We start from the raw sequence: 22,767 nt of genomic DNA, 5'->3' as shown, positions 1-22,767 counted from the left end.
TAAAGAAGATGTGGTATATATATACAATGGAGTATTACTTGGCAATCAAAAAGAATGAAATCTTGCCATTTGCAACAACATGGATGGAACTAGAGTGAATAATGCTAAGCAGAATTAGTCAGAGAAAGATAAATACCACATGATTTCCCTCATATGAGAAATTTAAGATACAAAACAGATGGACATAAGGAAAGGGAAGCAAAAATAATATAAAAACAGGGAGGCGGGCAACACATAAGAGACTCTAAAAATAGAGAACAAACTGGGGGTTGCTGGAGGGGTTGTGGGTGGGAGGCTGTGGTAAATGGGCAAGGGACGTTAAGGAAGACACTTGTTGGGATGAGGACTGGGTGGTATATGTATGAGATGAATCACTGGATTCTATTCCTGAAAGCATTATTACACTATATGCTAACTAACTTGGATGTAAAATTAAAAAAAGAAAATAAAAAAAGAAAATTACTGTTTATTTCCAGATTTGCAATTTTGTGATTTTATACGAACATGTGATTTTACATGTTCAATATAAATGGCTATTTCAACTTCATATTTATATTGATATGTAATTATAAAACTGTATGGGGCGCCTGGGTGGCGCAGTCGGTTGAGCGTCCGACTTCAGCCAGGTCACGATCTCGCGGTCCGTGAGTTCGAGCCCCGCGTCAGGCTCTGGGCTGATGGCTCAGAGCCTGGAGCCTGTTTCCGATTCTGTGTCTCCCTCTCTCTCTGCCCCTCCCCCGTTCATGCTCTGTCTCTCTCTGTCCCCAAAATAAATAAACGTTGAAAAAAAAAATTAAAAAAAAAAAAAAACTGTAAATATAATCACGCCATAAGCTGCTTTTATATATCTTGAGAATCTTGAACCGAGGCTGTAAGTATACACACACATACATATTTATATATGTACAAAATAACATTCTCTCAGGTCACGAAAATAAAAAATCTCATATATAATTTGTGTTGTACTAAATGAGTTGTTAATAATTCTCCTTTTAAGGAATATTTAATTTTGCATCGTTGAGGCCACTATAAATTACGGCTTTTTTTTTATGTTAAATAGATATTTGACGGAGTTAATACTACATATTCAAACTTTAAGAGCAACTTTGTGAAGAGACTGTCGGCAGAAGCTCCTGTTGCCAGTAGCCCAATTACCACCAGATGGCGGCAAAGCCAAACCAGGGATCTGGCAGTTGATTCCTTTGAGGAAGAGCTTTCAACCACTTACCTCCCAGAAGCTTCTGGATCCGTGCTGAAGATAACTCCTGAAAAAGAGACCTTGATTCTAGGTGAGGTAATAGAAATTCCACAGGCCATTTAAAAAATGTCAATGAAATAGAATTCCTCAAAGAATCTCTGTAGCATAGAACTATCTAGTATCACATTTAGTCAACTGCTTTCCTTTTCTTCCTTCCTTTGAATAAGAAATTTCCAAGGTGGTGGGGAAGGGGCAGGAAATGAAACAAGAACAAAAGACAGTATGCTGTATTTTAGATGCATTTCTGAGATTTACATTGGTATATGATTCCTTTTGTAAAGATTACATATGTAAGATTTTTCAGTGGTTCTTATTAGCTCCTCTGTTGAACAAGTGATATGAAGAAAAATACTTAGTTTTACAGGATGACTTGGCAAGGTTTTCTATGTAGTTAAAAATCTGGTAAAGGGCTTTCTCAATCTTGAGAAGAGAACAGATATGAATAATAATGATGCAAATAACACTGACTTTGCTATTACTTTCACTTGGAAAGTATTTCACTACTGTCATCTCAAATTACCCTTACAGCATCTTTCTATAACAGAGAGATGGAGAGGCAAAGTGATTTGCTCATGATCATAGAGTGGATGTCAATGTTGGGAAAGCAAGCATCCCATAGTGATTTCCTGGCAGAAGGATCATAGCTTGGGCAAACCAGATACGTTTGCTCCATCACTTTAACCTATGGAACTGTTTGTATCTATTCTTCAGATGTGCAAGTATGTTCTTTCCATTCAGAGATAATGCATTTCTGCTGCTGCTGCAGTTGCAATCAGGTCTTTAATCTTGGCATTTCTTACAGAGGCCACTGAGGCAGTGCTCACTTATGACCCTGGCATTCTTGACAAGGCCAGTCTTTCCTCCTTTACCCCCATATCCATGGTTTTTAGAGAGATGTGGGCCTGTGGTTTCACATTCTATTGTGAAAGACACCATGGGTTGACTTCCAACCAAAGTGATTATCTTGTTTTGAAGAACAAATTAAAAACTAAATGTTTTTCTTGCAGGATCCTACAAAGAACCACTGAAGACCCCCATCAAAGGGAATTTTGAAACAAATAACTCAGCTCTCCATTTTTGCAAGGCCCCTCATGCACTGGGCAGAGGCTGGAATGAAAATGTTGCCTCAAAAGGCCAGGTGGGTAAAGACAAAAAACTGAAGATCTCATATCCTGACATGCTCAGACAATTGAGTCCCAAATGTGAAGAAAGAGCTGGCTTAGCTGCTCTTACACATCAGTAAGAAAATGATGGGTTCCTGATAGAAAAAATGAGTGAGTTAAGGACATGAATAAGGGCACTTTGTAAAAGAAATATAATATAAGTTTAGTTAGTCTTAATCAAAAAAGTGAAAATGAGACATCAAAAAGGTAAAGATTAAGATGACAGGATACTATGTAGAGAAAACCCTAAGGGCTCTACCAAAAAACTAATAGAACTGATAAATTAATTAAATAAAGTTACAGGATATCGAATAGGTATACAGAAATCCAATGCATTTCTATTCACTAATAATGAAGCAGCAGAAAGAGAAATTAAGAAAATAATCCCATTTACAAATGCACCAAAAACAGTAAAACAGATACCTAGGAATAAACTTAACCAAAGAGGTAAAAGGCCTGTACTCCAAAAACTATAAAACACTGATGAAAGAAATTGAAGAGGACACAAATAAAAAGATATGCCATGCTCATGGATTGGAAGAAGAAATATTGTTAAAATGCCCATACTACCTAAAGCAATCTCCAGTTTTAATGCAATTCCTTTCAAAAGATCAACAGCATTTCTCACAGAACCAGGATAAACAATCCTAAAATTTGTATAGAACCACTAAAGACCTTGAATGGCCAGAGAAAACATGAAAAAGAATAAAACTGGAGGTATCACAATCCCAGATATCAAGATATACTATAAAGCTGTAAAAATCAAAACAGTAGGGTACTGGCACAGTACAGATACATACATCAATAAAACAGAATAGAGTCCAGGAATAAACCCACAATTATATGGTCAATTAGTCTCCAACAAAGGAGGCAAAAATATGCACTGGGAAAAAGAAAGCCCCTTCAACAAATGGTGTTGGGAAAACTGGACAGCTACATGCAAAAGATTGAAACTGGACCACTTTCTTACACCATACACAAAAATACACTCAAAATGAATTAAAGACCTAAATGTGGTTCCTGAAGCCATAAAATTTCTAGAAGAAAACATAGACAGTAATCTCTTTGACATCAGCTGTAGAAACATTTTTTTTAAAGATATGTCTCCTCTGACAAGGGAAACAAAAGCAAAGTTAAGTGATTGGGACTACACCAAAATAAAAGGTTTTTCACAGTGAAGGAAACCATCAAAAGCCATCAAATGGGAGAAGAAATTTGCAATATCCAATAAAGGATTAGTATCCAAAATATATAAAGAACTTATATGACTCAACACCAAAAAATCAAATAATCTAATTAAATGAGAAGATATGAACAGATATTTTCCCAAAGAAGTCCTACAGATGGCCAAAAGACACATGAAAGCATGCTCAACACTACTCATCATCAGGAAACACAACTTAAAATGACAGTGAGATATCACTTCACACCTGTCAGAATGGCTAAAATCAAGACAAGAAATAACAAGTCTTGGTGAGGATGTGGAGAAAAAGGACCCCCGTGCCCTGTTAGTGGGAATGCACACTGGTGCAGCACTGTGGAAAACATCATGGACATTCCTCAAAAAATTAAAAATGGAATTACCAGGGGTGCCTGGCTGGCTCAGTTGGGTAAGCATCTGGCTCTTGCTTTCAGCTCACGTCATGGTCTCACAGTTTATGAGTTCGAGCCTCACATCGGGCTCTGTGCTGACGGTGAAGAGTCTGCTTGGGATTCTCTCTCTCCCTCTCTCTCTGCCCCTCCCCTGCTCGTGCCCTCTCTCTCAAAATTTAAAAAAAAATAGAATTACCATATGATCTAGTAATTCCACTACTAGGTATTTACCCAAAGAAAACAAAAACACTAATTCAAAGATATATATGCATCACAATGTGTATGGGAGTATTATTTACAATAGCCAAGATATGAAAGAACTCAAGGATCCATCAATAGATGAATGGATAAAGAAGATGTGGTATATATATATATATATATATATATATATATATACATATATATATATATATATATACATATATATATATACACACATATCTATATGTATGTACATAGAGATATGTATATATACATATGTGTGTGTATATATACATATGTGTGTATATATATACACACAAATGAATAAATAAATAAATAAAATATATATATATATACATATACATAATGGAATATTACTCAGCCATAAAAAGAATGACATTTTGGGGCACCTGGGTGGCTCATTTGGTTAAGCATCTGACTCTTGATCTCAGCTCGGATCATGATCTCACTGTTCATGAGTTTGAGGCCCACGTTGGGCTCTGCACTGACAGCCGGAGCCTGCTTGGGATTCTGTCTCTCTCTCTCTGCTGTTCTCCCACTCTCTTGTGCTCTCTTTCTCAAAATAAATGAACTTAAAAAAAGTGTCATTTTGCCATTTGAAACAACAGAGATGTAGCACAAAAGTATAATGCTAAGTGAAGTAAGTCAGAGAAAGGGAAATACCATATGATTACAGTCATATGTGGAATTTGAGAAACAAATGAACAAAGGAAAAAGTGACAAACCAAGAAACATTCTTAACTACAGAGAACAAACTGATGGTTACCAGAGGGAGGTGGGTGGGGGGGATGGCTGTGATAGGTGATGGGGATTAAGAGTACGTTTATCATGACGAGCACTGTGTAATGTATAGAATTATTGGATCATTATATTGTACATCTGAAACTCTTATATGTATGTTAATTATACTCATATTACAAAAATAAACATTAAAAAAGGTAAAGATTAAAAATATAATAAAATTACATATACTATAGTATGTTTCCCCTCAGCCAAAAGATCTCTTGTACAATCATTTCCAACTATTCTGTGACTTGGTCTGGCATCTGGGGTCACTCAGGATACATTCTATTCTTCCTCTACAAGATGGTCTTTTAAATATTTCCCTTAAGTCCTTTTTACTGTTTTTTTTTTTTTGTTTCTTGACTAAGTTAATTTCGTTCTTTTAAGTATCTTATTTATTATGTGTTTTTAAATGTTTATTTATTTGTTTTGAGAGAGCAAGAGAATGTGCGAGCAGGCAAGGGGCAGAGAGAGGAGACAAAGAATCCCAAGCTGGTTCTGTGCCATTAGCTCAGGGCCTGACATGGGGCTCAAAGTCACGCATTGTGAGATCATGACCTGAGCTGAAACCAAGAGTTGGACACTTAAACCGATTGAGCCATCCAAGAGCCCCTTTATTATGGTTTTAAGATCTTTGAGGAATCTGACCCAAATCTTAGGGCACATGAAATATCAATAGCATATTTTTGAGTGTATCAAATCCAACGAAGAGCTTCTGAAAGAATAAAGGTTTTTTTTTTTTAATTTTTTTTCAACGTTTATTTATTTTTTTTTGGGGGACAGAGAGAGACAGAGCATGAACGGGGGAGGGGCAGAGAGAGAGAGGGAGACACAGAATCGGAAACAGGCTCCAGGCTCTGAGCCATCAGCCCAGAGCCTGACGCGGGGCTCGAACTCACGGACCGCGAGATCGTGACCTGGCTGAAGTCGGACGCTCAACCGACTGCGCCACCCAGGCGCCCCTGAAGGAATAAAGGTTTAATTTAGAAAGCGTTACACTAGGAACGTCATAAATTCTCAATTTAGGCAGTTTCTCATTTAGTATGTGCTTTCAGTGTTTGGCATATATATCTTGCTAGAGGAACAATATCGTGAATGTAAAATTTAATTATTTGAAATCATATGCAAATTGAAAACAAATATCTTAGAGCAGGTCTTTTGCTGAGTGCTCTACTGTTGGTTAAGGGTTTGGAAGTGCAGAAGGTTAGAGAGTTCTGAGTCATTGGGGAAATGTTGACTTTACGTCCAGGCCAGGTTATTAGCACCATTGCCTTTCCACACCCTACGTCTTGCCAGTTGGAGTTTGTACTGCCTTGATCTTCAGAACTTCCTTTTACTCTCTCCCTTAGGCTCTATAGTAACTGGTGGCAGTAAGTAGGTGGCTCTGTGCGGTCACAATGGTGTTGGCAAACTACCATTGTTACAGCAATTGTAATCCAATCAGAACATCGTCCCAGCATCACTGGAAAACCTGAGAAAGGGATAATGGAAACTGTTTCACTATTTTATGTAAAGCATTTGTTTAATGACTGATTAGAAATCAAGCAGCATCAGGAGTAGTGCACATACAGTGAGGTCTTTCGCATTGACAGTAAATGTGTGTCTTCATGTGGTCCTCAGAAGTCATGTGGGGGTGTTTCTACAACAATGGCCTGCACAGCTGGGGAGATGTTCAAAATTATGATATATAGTCAGCTCTAGGCCAAATTGTTCATTAAAGTAATTAATAGATCTTACCTGGGGTAGAGCACCCTTGGGGACATCAAACAGAAGCACACTGTGCCAGGTAATGTCTTGGGCAGCTTTGTGCTGACTATAGATACTGGAGAAGCCAGTCGATTTTAGGAACATTATTTGTTATCAGTAGTTCTCAACTGGAGGTGATTTTGCTCCCCAGGGGACATTTGGCAATGTCTGATTTTTGATTTTCACAACCTAGTGAGAGGGTATCTAGTAGATGGAGGCTGGGACACTGCTAAATGTCCTATAATGGACAGAACAGCCCCCCACAATAATGAATTATCTACCATCAAATGCCAGTGGTGCTGAAAGTGGGAAACCCTGCTTTATACTGAATTGTTCTAATTAGAAAACCTAAAAATCCATGATTCATTGACTGACAATGCCTATTATGTGGCATGATATCTGGGAAGAAAACCAAAATCTCAAAATGATGCCTGTGAGAGAGACTTCTGTGTGAATTATGGTGATCCCACAATTGTTTTATATGTAAGATTAAATATATTATCATGAAAGAGAAAAAAAGGAATCATCTCTGCTTTAACTGCTAAAATGTTTCTAGGAAATTTCTGCAAGTACTTTTCTTTATACTTGTAGTAATTTTCTCATCTGTTTTTGACTGAAGTTGGATGTAAGAATGTCAGAAGTGCTTTTTGTATACTGGTCCAAAGAAACAGCAATCCGATTTTTGTGTTCGTGGAAACTGAGGTATGTTACTTAAGATCCCAGTGATTTGGTGTTCCCATTTCTAATAGGTGAAGGTGTTAATGGAAAAAGACCTTTAGGATGATTAGTTCAATCTCAACATACTACAGAGGAGGAAAATTAAGACCCAGAGAAAATCTCAGTAACAGACTGAAAGAGCACTTCCAGGTTGAATGCTGAGAGGCATCTTTTGAAAGAAATCTTTCTTGAAAAAGTAGCTTTAACATACAATCAACTTTATCATCTTGGGGAGGTCTTTCAGTTTCACAACGTACCAGAAATATCATGACATTTCAGTTCTTGCAGGCTTTGATGATCTCACTGGCCTTTTAGTTGGTTTGTGGGCTAAAAAGACTTTTAGGCTAGAAGAGTAAAGAAGATTTTATTCTAGCTGAGTAATACCTGCCCTATGGAGTTTTGGGGAGATTAGAAATAATACATGTAAAATGCTTAGCACTGTATTCACTACATGCTGGTTAGGTAATAAATAATAACAATTGTAGTGTTGGTTTTGATAATGTGGAAACTTTGAACTTGCTGGTGAATTACTGGTTTAACACTATGTCATGCATAACATCTGAGATGTGCATGTATGTTTCTAAAGAAGTATTTATTTGTTTTCAGAAATGCCTAAACCAGCTATTTTTGACCCAGAAGGTGGCTCAGTGGGCTAGTGGGAAAATGCAGCTCTGTGAGAAATCCCAATGTGTTTGGAAAGGTATGGGGCAAAGATTTTGTTTGTCCTTCTTTCCTACCCTTCTCTCTCCCTGCCTTCTTCATTCCTTTTTTATATTTATTAGACTAATAAACATAATTATAAAATTCAGATAATTCTCTCTCCCTGCCTTCTTCATTTCTTCCTTATTCTTCTTTATCCATTCGTCAGTTGGTGGACATTTGGGTTCTTGCCACGGTTTGGCTCTTGTTGATAATGTTTACAACTATTTTCTAAGTAATATTTGTAAACTGCTCTTTTTTTGAGATTTTAGACTTTATCATAACTTTCTAGCAGAGTAGATAACAACTTAGTTCTCCTGCCTCATTCACCTCCTTCAATCTACTTATATCACACTTCTAAAAAGTAAACAACCCCTCACACAGTTGAAAATCTGTATATAACTTTTGACTCCCCCCAGACTTAATTGCTAATAGCCTATGGTTGACTGGAGGCCTTAATAATTTGGACAGGTGATTAACACATCTTTTGTATGCCATATGTATTACATACTATATTCATACAATAAAGTATGTTAGAGAAAAGAATGTTATTAGGAAAGTTATAAGGGAAAGAAAATACATTTATATTACTGTATGGTATTTATAAAAAACAATCTGCATATAAGTGGACCATAGCAGTTCAAACCCATGTTGTTCAAAGGCCAATTGTATTCATTTCAGGTATAAAACATAATAATGTGAGGGGCGCCTGGGTGGCGCAGTCGGTTAAGTGTCCGACTTCAGCCAGGTCACGATCTCGCGGTCCTTGAGTTCGAGCCCCGCGTCGGGCTCTGGGCTGATGGCTCAGAGCCTGGAGCCTGTTTCCGATTCTGTGTCTCCCTCTCTCTCTGCCCCTCCCCCGTTCATGCTCTGTCTCTCTCTGTCCCAAAAATAAATAAACGTTGAAAAAAAAAATTTAAAAAACAAAAAACAAAACAAAACAAAACAAAACATAATAATGTGATATTTGTATATATTGTTAAATGATCACCACAGTAATTCCAGTTAACATCCATCACCATGCTTAGTTACAGAATTTTTTTTCTTGTGATAAAAACTCTTAAGGTCTACTCTCTTAGTAATTTTCAAGTATGTAATCCAGTATTATTATTATTTAAAAAAAAATTTTTTTTAACATTGATTTATTTTTGAGACAGAGAGAGACAGAGCATGAACGGGGGAGGGTCAGAGAGAGGGAGACACAGAATCCGAAACAGGCTCCAGGCTCTGAGCTGTCAGCACAGAGCCTGATGCGGGGCTCGAACTCACAGACCGAGAGATCACGACCTGAGCTGAAGTCGGCCGCTTAACCGACTGAGCCACCCAGGCGCCCCTGTAATCCAGTATTATTAACTGTAATTGCCATGCTCTACATTACATCCCTATGACTCTTATTTTGTAACTGGAAGTTTGTACCTGTTTTTTAAAAAACCTTTATTGGCGGTGCTTGAGTGTTTCCAGCAACCTTGCAGTTTGACTCACAACTGTAGGTCTTCATGGCTAACACCAAGGCTGGGAGTATTAATCTACTTCTTGGTTTAGCACTGTGAAGCTCTTACGCTTTTAGCCAAAGGCATGTGTTCATAGAGAGCACAAATTACTTGGGTGGGCTCAACACCTATTCATTTATGTCATTTTTAGTTTGATCACAAGCCAAGTGGTTGTACAGATGAAAAGACAGTGGCCTGTGGTTTATACTTAGTTGGGTCTTTGGATGAGAATTAAAACTGAGCCCAAGATATGACCCTGACCTCAGATATTCAAGGGTAAAACTAGCCAGAAATAACTTTGCATGCTCTGGTACAGAACCAGTGAGACAAAGAGCTGAAATAAATGAACCCACAAATGTTTACTGACAAAAACTCAGAGTAGTGTCTATCAGGTAATTGTTGATGTGACAGACAATGGATATGCAGAAATTACTTTGATTTAAAATTTTTTTTAACATTTATTTTTTTTTGAGAGACAGAGACAGAGCATGAGCAGGGGAAGAGCAGAGAGAGACACACACATGCGTGCACACACACACACACACACGCACAGAGTCCAAAGCAGGTTACAGGCTCTGAGCTGTCAGCACAAAGACCCATGCAGGTCTGGAACCACGAACTGCAAGATCACGACCTGAGCCGAAGTCTGACACTTAACCAACTGGGCCACCCAGGCACCCCCAAACTACTTTGATTTTAAAAACTCAAGTGACAGAATAAATATTCATAGTATGATATAAGGTTTATGTGTGCTTTCCACAAGGTCTGTTGTCACATTTGGGTCTGGCACTCAGGCTTTTTATTAAAAAATGCCATGAAATATTTTTTAAATATAATTTATTGTCAAATTGGCTTAGAGACAATACCCAGTGCTCATCCCAAACCATGAAATATTTTTAAAATTTTTGTTTCAGTGTATACTGAAGTCTTCCTTTTTTCCCTTTCCTTCTCCTGCAACTTGTAATTCAGTTTTATCAGGAGGACTACTTTCTTTCTCACTCTGTTATCTCTTAATCCCTGCAAGGATAAATATTATGTTCCTGGGATCATAAAGATATGTAGATGTGGGGGCGCCTGGGTGGCGCAGTCGGTTAAGCGTCCGACTTCAGCCAGGTCACGATCTCGCGGTCCGTGAGTTCGAGCCCCGCGTCGGGCTCTGGGCTGATGGCTCAGAGCCTGGAGCCTGTTTCCGATTCTGTGTCTCCCTCTCTCTCTGCCCCTCCCCCGTTCATGCTCTGCCTCTCTCTGTCCCAAAAATAAATAAACGTTGAAAAAAAAATTACAAAAAAAAAATTACAAAAAAAAAAAGATATGTAGATGTGTTTGTTTCTTGTAGGCTGCAGAGATGGAGTCAGAGATGAATCCTTCCATCTTAAAAGATTCAATGGTATAAACTATTCCATACTGCAACCAGAGGTGAAGTTTCATCTTACTGGTCTTCGAAATGACTATTGTAAGTTATTTTTTAGATCGTTAATTAAAAAGTTGAAGTGACACATTGTATCCAATGTGGTGGCATGAACTTGAAATTTGATTCTGGAAGGACCTGATGGTCCTTGTGCCTCATGTCCCAAAGCTGTACCATCCAAATACCGTTAATATAGTTTGCCTTTTCCTTGTACAAATTTCACGTTTGGAATGGGTACTGTTGGTGTTGGGAGGGCATGAGCAATATACATATTTTGTACTGTATTAGAATGAACTGAGAAAATAGTGGCCTATTCTTATGCATATATTTAAACAGATAAATCCAATCAGTCAACAGCCACATGGGGTCTTCTCGTCATGCGCCTACTTTATAATCTAGTTGGGAAGACAGGACTAACTCACATGGAACTTCTAGCAACATGCCAGTGTAGAATATAAATAATGAAGTGTGGGATGAAAGGAGCTAATTCAGTGATCTTTGGATCTTTGTCTAGAAAGACTTTGTGGAGATAATCACACTTGAGCTGGGTCTTGAAAAATGGGTAGGACTTGGAGGGGTGGAGGAGAGAAGATAGAACATTTTTCAGCAACGTTGTTAGTTGGTAGTTAATGATAATGGCAATGAAGAGGATACACTGGGGACTGGTGAACAGGTAGGTAGATGCAAATTTTGTAATCACATAGGTCCCCTCCACCCTCCTCCCCCACTTTTTTTTAGGTTACTGTAGTTGTTCTGCATTTTATGTCTACGAACATTGAAAACTCTACTATTGCTATAAATTTTACTCTAAAAGTCCATACATATTTGTATTTTAAATAAAAGAGGGGACAATGGTCTTTATATTTACCCCAGTATTTACCAATTCTACTCTTCTCTTTCATTCCTGAAGATCTAAATTTCCATCTCATATGATTTCCCTTCAGCCCGAAAAGCTTCTGTTAGCAATTCTTTCAGATCCGGTTAGTTGGCAAAGACTTCTCTTATACTCCATTTTATGATATTTTTGCTGCATATAGAATTCTGGGTTGCCAGATTTTTTTCTTTAAGCATTTAAAATGTACTGACTACTGGCCTCCATGGTTTCTGGTGAGAGGTCTAAGGCCATTTGAAACTTTGTTCTCTTGTTTCCAGGACCTGACTCCACTTACACATGTTAGAATCTTTGAATATTATTTCACAGGACCCTCAGGTTTTGTTCATTTCTTTTTTCAATTTCTTTTCCTATATGTTCTTCAGACTGGATAATTTCTGTTGATTTATATTCAAATTCAGTGACTCTTCCCTCTGTCATTTCCATTCTGCTATTGAGCCCATCCAGAAGATTTTTCAGATACTGTATTTTTCAGTTTCAAAATGTCTATTTTATTGTATTTATGGCTTCTATTTTAGTTTTATAGTTTCTATTTTTCTATTCCTCTGCTTCTATTTTCTATGTTTTCATTCATTTCAAGTAGGTTTTTCTTTACCTCATGGAGAATAATCTATTCTATTCTGCTTGTATATTCTATTATAGCTGCTTTAGCATCTTTATCTGATAATTCCTATAACTGTCATTTTAGGTTTCTCATCTATTGATTATATTTTCCTTTTATATATGCCCAGTAATCTTAAATTGTGTCCTGGACATTGTGGATTATATGTGGTATTAACTCTGGGTCCTGCAGAGAATGTTGTCATTTTTGTCTTAGTTAGGTTTATTGGTCTTGCCTTTTGTGGGTGGCCTTTTAAGTCTCAGATCAGTTTCTTCAGCCTTGATTATGATGGTTTGGGTCTATCCCTTACATATAGGGATCAGAATCCAGGCTGAGACTTAAATGGAGGCTTCAAATCTCAGTTCAGCTCTAAAAGTCTTTGCTAAACTGATTTGAGTTTTCCCTGTCCTGACACAAATTCTGGGATAGGCTGAGATGTGTGTGGGTTCCTACTTTCACCATTAGAGGGTGCCTTTCTGTGTCTCTCTCCCCTCTAGGACTTTCTCTACACACTTTGGCCACTTCAGTCTTCTTTCCCTGGCTCCTCTCACCAGAGATATAGTGATCTTTCTATTGGAGTTTGGGCTGCTGGTGCTACTCCATGACTGGGGCCCATCCTCTGGCAAAACCACGTGAGAAAAAAAGTGAGAAACTCACCCTTTGGCAGGTTGCTTCTTCAAGTTTTGACTCCCTTACTTAGTTTCACTGCTTTTGCTTATTATCCAGTTCTCAATGGGTTTTTTTTTTTTTTATTTTGTTCAGAGTTTATGGTTGTCATCAGTGGAAGAGGTAGGTTATAGGTGGCTTAGGTCACTATAGTGAAACTGGCATGCTTCACAGTTTTGTACTGATATGTATCAATCAGGATAAGAGTTTTTGTCTTATAAGAAATAAGATAGGGTCATATGTCAACTATTTCAATTAAAAATAAATAAGGTAGGATACATTAAAATTTTTTAATGTTTATTTAGTTTTTGAGAGAGAGAGAGAGAGAGAGAGACAGCATGAGCAGGGAAGGGAGCAGAGAGAGAGGGAGACACAGAATCCGAAGCAGGCTCCAGGCTCTGACCTGTCAGCACAGAGCCTGACATGGGACTTGAACCCACAAACCACGAGATCATGACCTGAGCCGAAGTTGGAGGCTTAACTGACTAAACCACACAGGCACCCCTTGGTGGGATACATTTTAGAATGTGGTCATACAAATATGGTTTCTTTTGGCAGTTGAAGAGTTCTTAGAGTATAAGCTGGAGAATGCTGCTAGGAACTTCCAGGTATCATATATAAGTCAGTGACCATTTCTTCTAGATATACGTAGTTGGGTGGTATTTTGGTTAGAAATGATGGTGGCATCTATCATATGGATATTGTAGGTTCAAGGATGTCTCCATAAGAGTTATGTGCCTTCCCCTTATGTTTATTGCAATATTATTTACAATAACCAAATTATGGAAGCAGCCCAAGTGTCCATCAGTAGATGAATGGATAAAAAGATGTGATACACACACACACACACACACACACACATATACATGTATATATATATATGTACATATACATATCTATATACATATGATGAAATATTATTTAGCCATAAAAAAATGATATCTTGCCATTTACAACAGCATGGATGGATATAATTTTTTTTGATGGATATAACTTTAAGTGAAATAAGTCAGTCAGAGAAAGACAAATACCATATGATTTCACTCATATGTGGAATTTAAGAAACAAAACAGATGAACAAAAGAAAAAAGAGACAAAGCAAAACCAGACTTTTAACTATGGAGAAGAAACTGATCATTACCAGAGGGGAGGTGGGTTGGGGGGTGGGTGAAATAGGTGAAGGTGGTTAAGAGTACACTTACTGGGGTGCCTGTGTGGCTCAATCAGTTAAGCGTCCGACTTTGGTTCAGGTTGTGATCTCATGGCTTTTGAGTTTGAGCCCCGCGTTGTGCTGTGTGCTGCCAGCTCAGAGCCTGGAGCCTGCTTCAGATACTGTGTCTCCCTCTCTCTCTGCCCCTCCTCTGCCCACGCTCTGTCTCTCTCTCTCTCTCAAAAAATAAATTAACATTAAAAAAAAAAGAGTACGCTTACTGTTATGAGTACTGAGTAATGTGTAGAAATGTTGAATCACTATATTGTACACCTGAAACTAATATAACACTGTATGTTAACTACATTAGAATTAAAACAAAAACAAAAACAGAACGAAGGGCCAGATAATTTCAATGAAAAAAATTTATGGACTTTTAATTTTTAGTGATTTGTTAGAGAAGGCACATGGGTGGTAATAATGGTAGATGAAACTTGGAAGTTCTCTAAATGACTCTAAATAAATATATTTGATGTAAATAGTAAGCATTATTACTTCTTTGTGAATCTTGACACAAAGTTGTAGTTTTTATTTTTGAACTTCTAATGATCTGCTTGCATGGGTGATTCTATTTTCCAACTGACTATGGGAAAGGTATTAAATTTGTTCGTCTATCTATATAAAAGTTGTTTATTTGAAAATTACTTTTATTTGGTTGAATAATTATCCTAATATGAACATCTTTTTTTGTAGATCTCAATATTCTAGATTGGAATTTTCAAAATCTTGTTGCTATAGCCCTTGGATCCTCTGTGTACATCTGGAATGGGGAAAACCACAATAAGATTGAAAATATAGACTTCACTCTCAATTGTAACTATGTATCTTCTGTGTCCTGGATAAAAGAGGGAAACTGCCTGGCAGTTGGCACCAGCGAGGGAGAAGTACAAGTAATGGATGGTTTTTTTCTCCAAATGTGCTCTGTGTAATTGCTAGATGTCTAAAATTGACATTTAATAGTAAGTTAATACACAATAGAGAAATTATATTAGTTGTGTCATTTGAAACTATGGAGAGTGAGTTGCCTAGGTGGCTCAGTTGGCTAAGTGTTGGACTCTTGATTTTGGCTCAAGTCATGATCTCATGGCTCATGAGATCGAGCCCCATGTGGGGCTCTCTGCTGACAGCACGGAGCCTGTTTGGGATTCTCTCTCTCTCTGCCCATCCCTCACACACACACACACATACACACAGACACACAGACACACAGACACACACTCTTTCTCTCTCAAAATAAATGCAAAACAAAAAACAAACTACGGAGAGTGAGAGTATACACCATTCTGATTCTTTTCCGAATGTCATTTAATGAGGACTTAAGGATACTCTAGATCGTGACCTGAACCGTAATCAACAGTCAGATGCTTAACCACCCAGGCAACTCTATATTTACCTTTTTAAAAGTCTTTTCTCTGTTTTTTTTCAAATTAAAGTTGGGTTTGTAGACACCCCAGTGTTACGACTTTGGAGAGATGAAGATAACCTTCAGCTTTTCTTTTCCACCTCAAGCCATGATCAGGAGTAGAGTTACTTAAAATAAATGAATTTTTTCTCTGATAGCCTCTCTGAAGTGTGAATTTACCAGTTTTAATCTATTTACTTTCTCATGTATTATTATTATTATTATTAGCAATAGTGTAAACAATATTGCTCATGTATTCAATGACTTTGGAGGGCCACAGATGGCACTCACTACTCTCTCACCTCTGCGGTGATATTGGATGCTATGAAGGTTATGTCATGATTTCTTCTTATAACAAAGTTCTCTTTCTCATATGGGTCAGAATATCATTTATAGTGGCAGAAAAGGAGTTTCTTAGCCTGTCGGTGGATTTCCAGATATGAAATTCCCACAATTTAGAAGAAACTATAAGTATGAAAGCCATTTTCAACATGTGGCTTCCCACTGAATTCACCTGGGGAAGTTTATTTAAAAAATTTTTTTTTTCAACGTTTATTTATTTTTGGGACAGAGAGAGACAGAGCATGAACGGGGGAGGGGCAGAGAGAGAGGGAGACACAGAATCAGAAACAGGCTCCAGGCTCTGAGCCATCAGCCCAGAGCCTGACGCGGGGCTTGAACTCACGGACCGCGAGATCGTGACCTGGCTGAAGTCGGACGCTTAACCGACTGAGCCACCCAGGCGCCCCAAAGTTTAAAATAAATACCATATCCACAGACTCTACCTCCCTCATTAAATCAGAATGGCTAGCATCCATAGCATGCTCCCTAGGTGATGGAATATACAGGCAGTGTGGAGAAATGCTGCCCAACGTTAAAGGTGCTCACTGAGCTTTCCTTTAGTACAAGGACTGGCTATATCAACATTAATTGGCTGTCAGGCCTTTGAGAATATAGTGGGCTGTGAAAAATTTTAATGCTATATACTCTCCTTGTTAATTTTTTTTATTAATTTTTTTTTTTTTTTTAGCTATGGGATGTGGTAACTAAAAAGCGGCTGAGAAATATGCTTGGTCATTTGTCAGTGGTTGGGGCTTTGAGCTGGAATCACTATATTCTTAGCAGGTAAGAAGCATCTTATTGCAACCAATTATATTTATATCATCAAAGGATTATGGGGGCTGAGTGAACAGAACTATAATATTTGAAACCAAAACCAAAACAAACCAAAACAAAATAGGCTATTAGTTAGCAGTTATGACTCTACCCTCTCAGATATTCTGATCTTCTGGTGATGTGAGTGGTCCAGTGGCCACAGGTACCATGGTGGCTATGCGCCTACGCCATATGCTAGTACTGGAAAGTGAGGCTCAGGATTCAGTAAATTTTCAGACAAAATGTAAAACTGTTTAAGCAAAAAGTTTCTCTGTACCAAGTAATACCTACTAGAGGGATATTTTGTTGAAATCAAGTATTTATTCCTATCAGGATCAAGACTTAGGAATATGTTAAGCTTTCTGAGGTACATTTCCAATTCATAGACCCACAGATGTCAGAACTGGATGGAACCTCATAGAGTAGCCAGTTCTGTGGTTCTCAAACTTGAGCATGCATCAGCACTACCTGAAGGGCTCCTTAAAGCACAGATTGCTGGCCTCGGGGAATTTGATACAGTAGAGCTGAAGGTGCACTGATAATTTGCATTTCTAATTTTCTTAATGTTTATTTATTTTTGAGACAGAGAGAGGCAGAGCATGAACGGGGGAGGGTCAGAGAGAGAGGGAGACACAGAATCTGTAATGGGCTCCAGGCTCTGAGCTGTCAGCACAGAGCCCGACGCGGGGCTCGAACTCACGGACTGTGAGATCATGACCTGAGCCGAAGTCGGACGCTTAACCGGCTGAGCCACTCAGGCGCCCCACATTTCTAATTTTCAAAAAGATGCTGATGCTTTATCATTTTTGAGAACTACTGGTTTAGTTGGACTACTTTTTAACCAGAAAAGTTAGGTGACTTGTCCCAGTGATCCTAAATCATTGATCTGAATACATATTGCTTTTAATAATTGCCATTCATCTTTATACTGTAGCTTTTTTTATTTTTTTAATTATTTATTTATTTAAAAAAAAATTTTTTTTTCAACGTTTATTCATTTTTGGGACAGAGAGAGACAGAGCATGAACGGGGGAGGGGCAGAGAGAGAGGGAGACACAGAATCGGAAACAGGCTCCAGGCTCTGAGCCGTCAGCCCAGAGCCCGACGCGGGGCTCAAACTCACGGACCGTGAGATCGTGACCTGGCTGAAGTCGGACGCCTAACCGACTGCGCCACCCAGGTGCCCCTACTGTAGCTTTTTTAAAATGTTTATTTATTTTTGAGAGGGGGGTGGTGGTAGGGAGGGGTAGAGAGAGAGGGAGACAGAGGATCCAAAGTGGGCTCTGTGCTGATAGCAGAGAGCCCAATGCTGGGCTCAAACTTCCGAATCGTGAGCCAAAAGTCAGATGCTTAACCGACTGAGCCAGCCAAGTGCCCCTATACGGTAGTTCTTAAGATAGGTTTAAATTAAATAAATTCCAAAGCCTTTTTATAATTTCTTTAAGTGGCTGAGATATAAATTTGAGATTTTAATACCTTGTGATTATAAGCCCAACCTAAAAACACTTAAAATACCATATAAAGGGCTAATCATTTACTGCGAGAAGTTGTAGTGAGGTTAGTTCTATATTTGAATTCCTTTCATGGGCTGCATTGTTTAAGTTTAATTTTATTATCTGTGAGGAAAATGAACAGATCCTTTTCTTATAATAATAGCAATGAACATTTTTGGAGTACTGTGTGCCAGGCATTGTGCTATACTGGTTATGCGTGTAATTGTGTCTTAATCCCTGCAACAACGCTATAAAGTGTTTTCTAATCCACCTCCCCCCACCCCCAACCTTTTCTTAATGAAGAAACTAAGACACTAGCCTGAGGACACATGGTTAGTAAAGGGGGCAGAGTCAGGCTTTGAACCCAGGTTGTCTGGCCGCAGAGCCCATATTGTTCATCAGAATGCTATTCAGTGTGGTGCCTGAATGGTTTTTAAATATGATACTGGATTGTGAGAAATTTCAGAAATAATTGAAGGTAGTTATTTACTTGCTCCTTGGGGAAAATTAAACTCATTCAGAAAGAGTTCATTAACTTTGATAGAGTGATAGGATCTTTACCATTATTTCGATCCAAATCACTAAGACTGAGTAGACATTATCCACTGCTTTTGAATCACATTGCAGTTTTTCTGTGACATTCAGATGGTTTTATACCCTTTTAAGATATTAGTAGCATTAACAAAACTAATAATGGATTTGTAGCTTAAGAGAAAAAGGACATAATACATTTCTATGTCTGACATTTTACTATAAATAGATAAATATATTTACTAAAATATATTTAGTATATATACTAAAACTATTTCATTGGGATAATAGGAAATATTCTGAGTTCCAGGAAAGTACTATTTCCTAGGTTCAGTACAAAGACTCCTTCCTGAAAAAATAGGGTAATCTTTTAAATTTATCTTTTCTATAGCTGCCTGCATCATAGTAAAGCCGTTAGAAATATCTATCAAAGGATATCCTCTCGATACCCAGATTTGAAAGTCTGCCCCACAAATTTTTTTCACTTGTGAAAACAATAACCCAGGTAGAATCCTCTATTGTGACTAATACAAAGAATGTTCAAAACCTGTGCTGTGAATCTGTCCTGAGAGGTCTCTTGGTAGTGTGGACTATGCTTTCCTTCATGTTTTCAAATGCTTGTTAGCAATAGGGCTCAAGTTTTCTGCCAGAAACCTACCCCTTTACCTCCATGCAGTGGGTCGAGGTTGGGCCGTGTTTATCATCACGACGTTCGGGTAGCCCGGCATCACGTTGGAACACTTCACCACCAACAAGCTGTGTGTGCTCTGAAGTGGTCGCCTGACAGTAGACTGCTTTCCAGTGGCTGTAGTGACGGACTGCTGACTATATGGCCCGGTGACCCGAGTGCAAAAGCACAGGTTCAACCACTGAAAGTCATACCCCAACCTACAGCAGTCAAGGTAAGAACATCAATCACTTTCCAAGTTGCTCTTTACGAAGAGATCACTGAGTATCCTTTGCACCTGAGAACAAAGCCATTAAGCCAATGTTTTGAGATTTTCTTCGCCCAGAATTTGTTTTGGATTTTGCCATCACTCTCCTCAAAGACAATCCTATTTATACTTCCCATGCATCAGGTTTTGTGGTTTGTAAGTGACCAAAACCAGAGTTAATCTTGAGCTTCAGCAAAAAAGTAAATATATTTTCTCTTACAACTGAGGAGTCCGGGATACATACAGCTGTTTCAAATATTGTCTGGATCTAGGGCCTTAACTAATGTCGTTAGAGTTCTGTCTCTTTGGCTCTTGGCTCTGCCTGTCTCTGTTTCAATTCATTCTTTATTCAGAGTCCATTCTGTGGGCAAGATGGCTCTTATCAGCTTTAAATTCAGATTCTCCCAGATGGGAACTGGTGAAGAAACTACCGTTCCCTGTAACTCTGGTAGAAATGTACCAGGCAAGACTCTGATATGAACTTGGACACATTCTCATCTCCCAACAGATAATTGCGGCCAGAGAGATGGGTACACTGACTGGTGAGGCCTGAGTCATGAGCTCACACCCATGAAAGGAAACCCGTTACCAGAAGGAAGAGGAAGGGTGCTTCACACTTAAACCAATATTCACCATGCTCTGTATAATATATATTTTTTATTTCTCTGTATTTTAAATTCTTATTTCTAGTGAAAAAAATCCATACTTTCATTCCTTTGGTGACATAGAGATATGTGTTGGCCTCAGTCTAGTCCCAGGATATTTATCACTTATAGAGCAAAGAAATGGTTCTACTTTACTATGAGCAAATTTATTGGAATGAGAACTTAAAACGTTATCGTGGAGTTTCCTGATAGAGGGTTTAACATAAAATACCTGCTGCTAAGGAATAGTGGTGGCCCAATACTCTGGCTTGTGGATTTTAATATCCACAGAACATTAAGAATGATTTTAAGTCCAAATGCCCATTATTAATGATTTGAAAAAAAAGTAGGAAAAACATATGTAAAATATTCTGTCAGCAAACAAAATATAAAGCAAAATAAAGCAAAATAGAAACCCAGCATGTGAAAAACCCAAGCCAAGCCAAACAAGTTACTTTCTTATACACCTTGTTGTCAGAAATACAATGAATTCAACCAAGAGTTTCTGAAACCTGAGCAAGTCAAGCTTGTGGCAGCCTAATACCAGGATGGATCTATAGATATCTATATACAGATAAGTAGAAATGAAATATTTGTTAGAATGTCCTTTAAAATGACTATTACTCATCATTTGAATTATCAGTAGAAATATGAAACACTAAATCTTATTTTTCAGAATTAACTATAGTAATTTATAAATAAGTAAATCAAAGGCAATTTTATTTCCTGAAACGTATTAGGAGTTGAAATGCATGAGAGCTTTTGAGTTGCGAGCAATCATATGTGGCTCCATTTTGTCTTTTCTTCTCTGACCTAGAACCTAAAGACACAGGGAGACAAATGAGAGGAAGGCTGCATTTCATAACCAGATTCTAGGGGACATGTCAACTACTCCAGCAGTGGAGTTTTGCCACATAGGACATGTTGAGTGTAGTTTTCGGAACATGTTATTGGGTGATTTTTTCTTTGTTTAAAAATATTTGCAATTGTTATCAACATTTAAGGAAGGCACCTAATAGGTGGTCTCTAGTCCCTTCGGAGTAACCTCTAGAGATTGCCATTGCTCCTGCCTTTAGATCAGAGGTCCAGGAGAGCTGTGGCGTGTGCAGACCTCTGGCACTTCTGCTTACCTGAGCAGGCACATTCCCAAACTCACTTTCTCCGAGGCTGACCTGCCTGTGTGCTTATTTGAACTTTAAAGGCCATGGATTGGTGTCCCTGGCAGTCTGCAGTCCTTGCTGTTGGAGGCGGAATGAAGGACGGACACTTACATATCTTGGACATAAATACTGGGCAAACCATCCAGACCCCAAACATGAACTCACAGGTAACAGTCTCTGCTGGAGTTGACCTTCACTCTGATATTCTAGAACCTTGTGAAAATGATTCATGAGAGAGCCTAGGACCCAAACATACCTTTCTGTACTTGCTGAGTCTATTGGGATTTCAGTTCTCAAGAGTTTCTCTTTCTAAAACCTTTATTTGTGAGTCGAAAGTTAATTTGTGTATCCTTTTCCCCCCAGATTTTTTCCACATTTCCCTTTTTTCTCGGCACTGCTTTGACTGTGTGCCAGTCTACTTAAATTTGTGGGTTCATTGCAGCTAAACCTATTTGTGTATTTAGTCCTTTGTTGCCTTGGGATAAACTTTCCTAGAACTCATGTCATTCCTCTAACACCCTAACCCCAGCTGCGGACTGGAGGATGCACGTGGACAGAACGCACTGCCTAGAATCAGTTTGAAACACATTCATAATGAATCAGAAATTGCCATAATTCTGTGTTTTGGGGGCCATTCTTACAGATTTGTTCCCTAATCTGGCTCCCTAAGACAAAGGAGATTGCAAGTGGCCAAGGTACTCCTAAGAACGATGTGACTGTGTGGGCCTGTCCCGGTCTGGCCAGGTCGGCTGGATTTTTTGGTAAGTGAATAGGTGAGGAAAATGCCATGTATCTATAGCTAAGTGAGGTGTCATTGGCAGGAAAAGCCCTAAATGAAAGATTTTTTCCCCGCTGGCTCTTTGAAATAGATATTTTGTCAGAGGAGAAAGGCCTACAACCACCTCAGGGTGTGTATAGATGAGTGCTTCTGAATTTGACTAAGATTTTTCATCACTTAAAATTGTCATGTCTTCTCCTTCTTGCATACCTGTGTGGATG

At 38.4% G+C, this 22,767-nt stretch overlaps 1 protein-coding gene across 5 annotated transcripts in view; it reads left to right on the top strand.

Annotated features, from left to right (window-relative positions):
• CDC20B (cell division cycle 20B) overlaps positions 1 to 22,767 on the top strand; it is a 61,104-nt gene that overhangs the window by 26,465 nt on the left and 11,872 nt on the right. For 3 of the 5 annotated variants that reach the window (XM_045493214.1, XM_045493231.1, XM_045493222.1), the window contains 9 exons: positions 1,061 to 1,289; positions 2,266 to 2,396; positions 8,089 to 8,182; positions 11,008 to 11,124; positions 15,142 to 15,338; positions 16,881 to 16,975; positions 19,706 to 19,931; positions 21,810 to 21,935; positions 22,412 to 22,529. In XM_045493214.1, coding sequence (XP_045349170.1) covers positions 1,061 to 1,289; positions 2,266 to 2,396; positions 8,089 to 8,182; positions 11,008 to 11,124; positions 15,142 to 15,338; positions 16,881 to 16,975; positions 19,706 to 19,931; positions 21,810 to 21,935; positions 22,412 to 22,529 — 1,333 coding nt within the window. The remainder of the gene's footprint in view (positions 1 to 1,060; positions 1,290 to 2,265; positions 2,397 to 8,088; positions 8,183 to 11,007; positions 11,125 to 15,141; positions 15,339 to 16,880; positions 16,976 to 19,705; positions 19,932 to 21,809; positions 21,936 to 22,411; positions 22,530 to 22,767) is intronic. The other 2 variants (XM_045493242.1, XM_045493250.1) reach the window with 1 other exon arrangement.

The sequence above is a fragment of the Leopardus geoffroyi genome, chromosome A1 (genome assembly GCF_018350155.1).
Source record: "Leopardus geoffroyi isolate Oge1 chromosome A1, O.geoffroyi_Oge1_pat1.0, whole genome shotgun sequence".
NCBI lineage: Eukaryota > Metazoa > Chordata > Mammalia > Carnivora > Felidae > Leopardus > Leopardus geoffroyi.
Note: the sequence above shows the minus strand (reverse complement) of the source record. Positions and strands in the feature narration are given on the sequence as shown.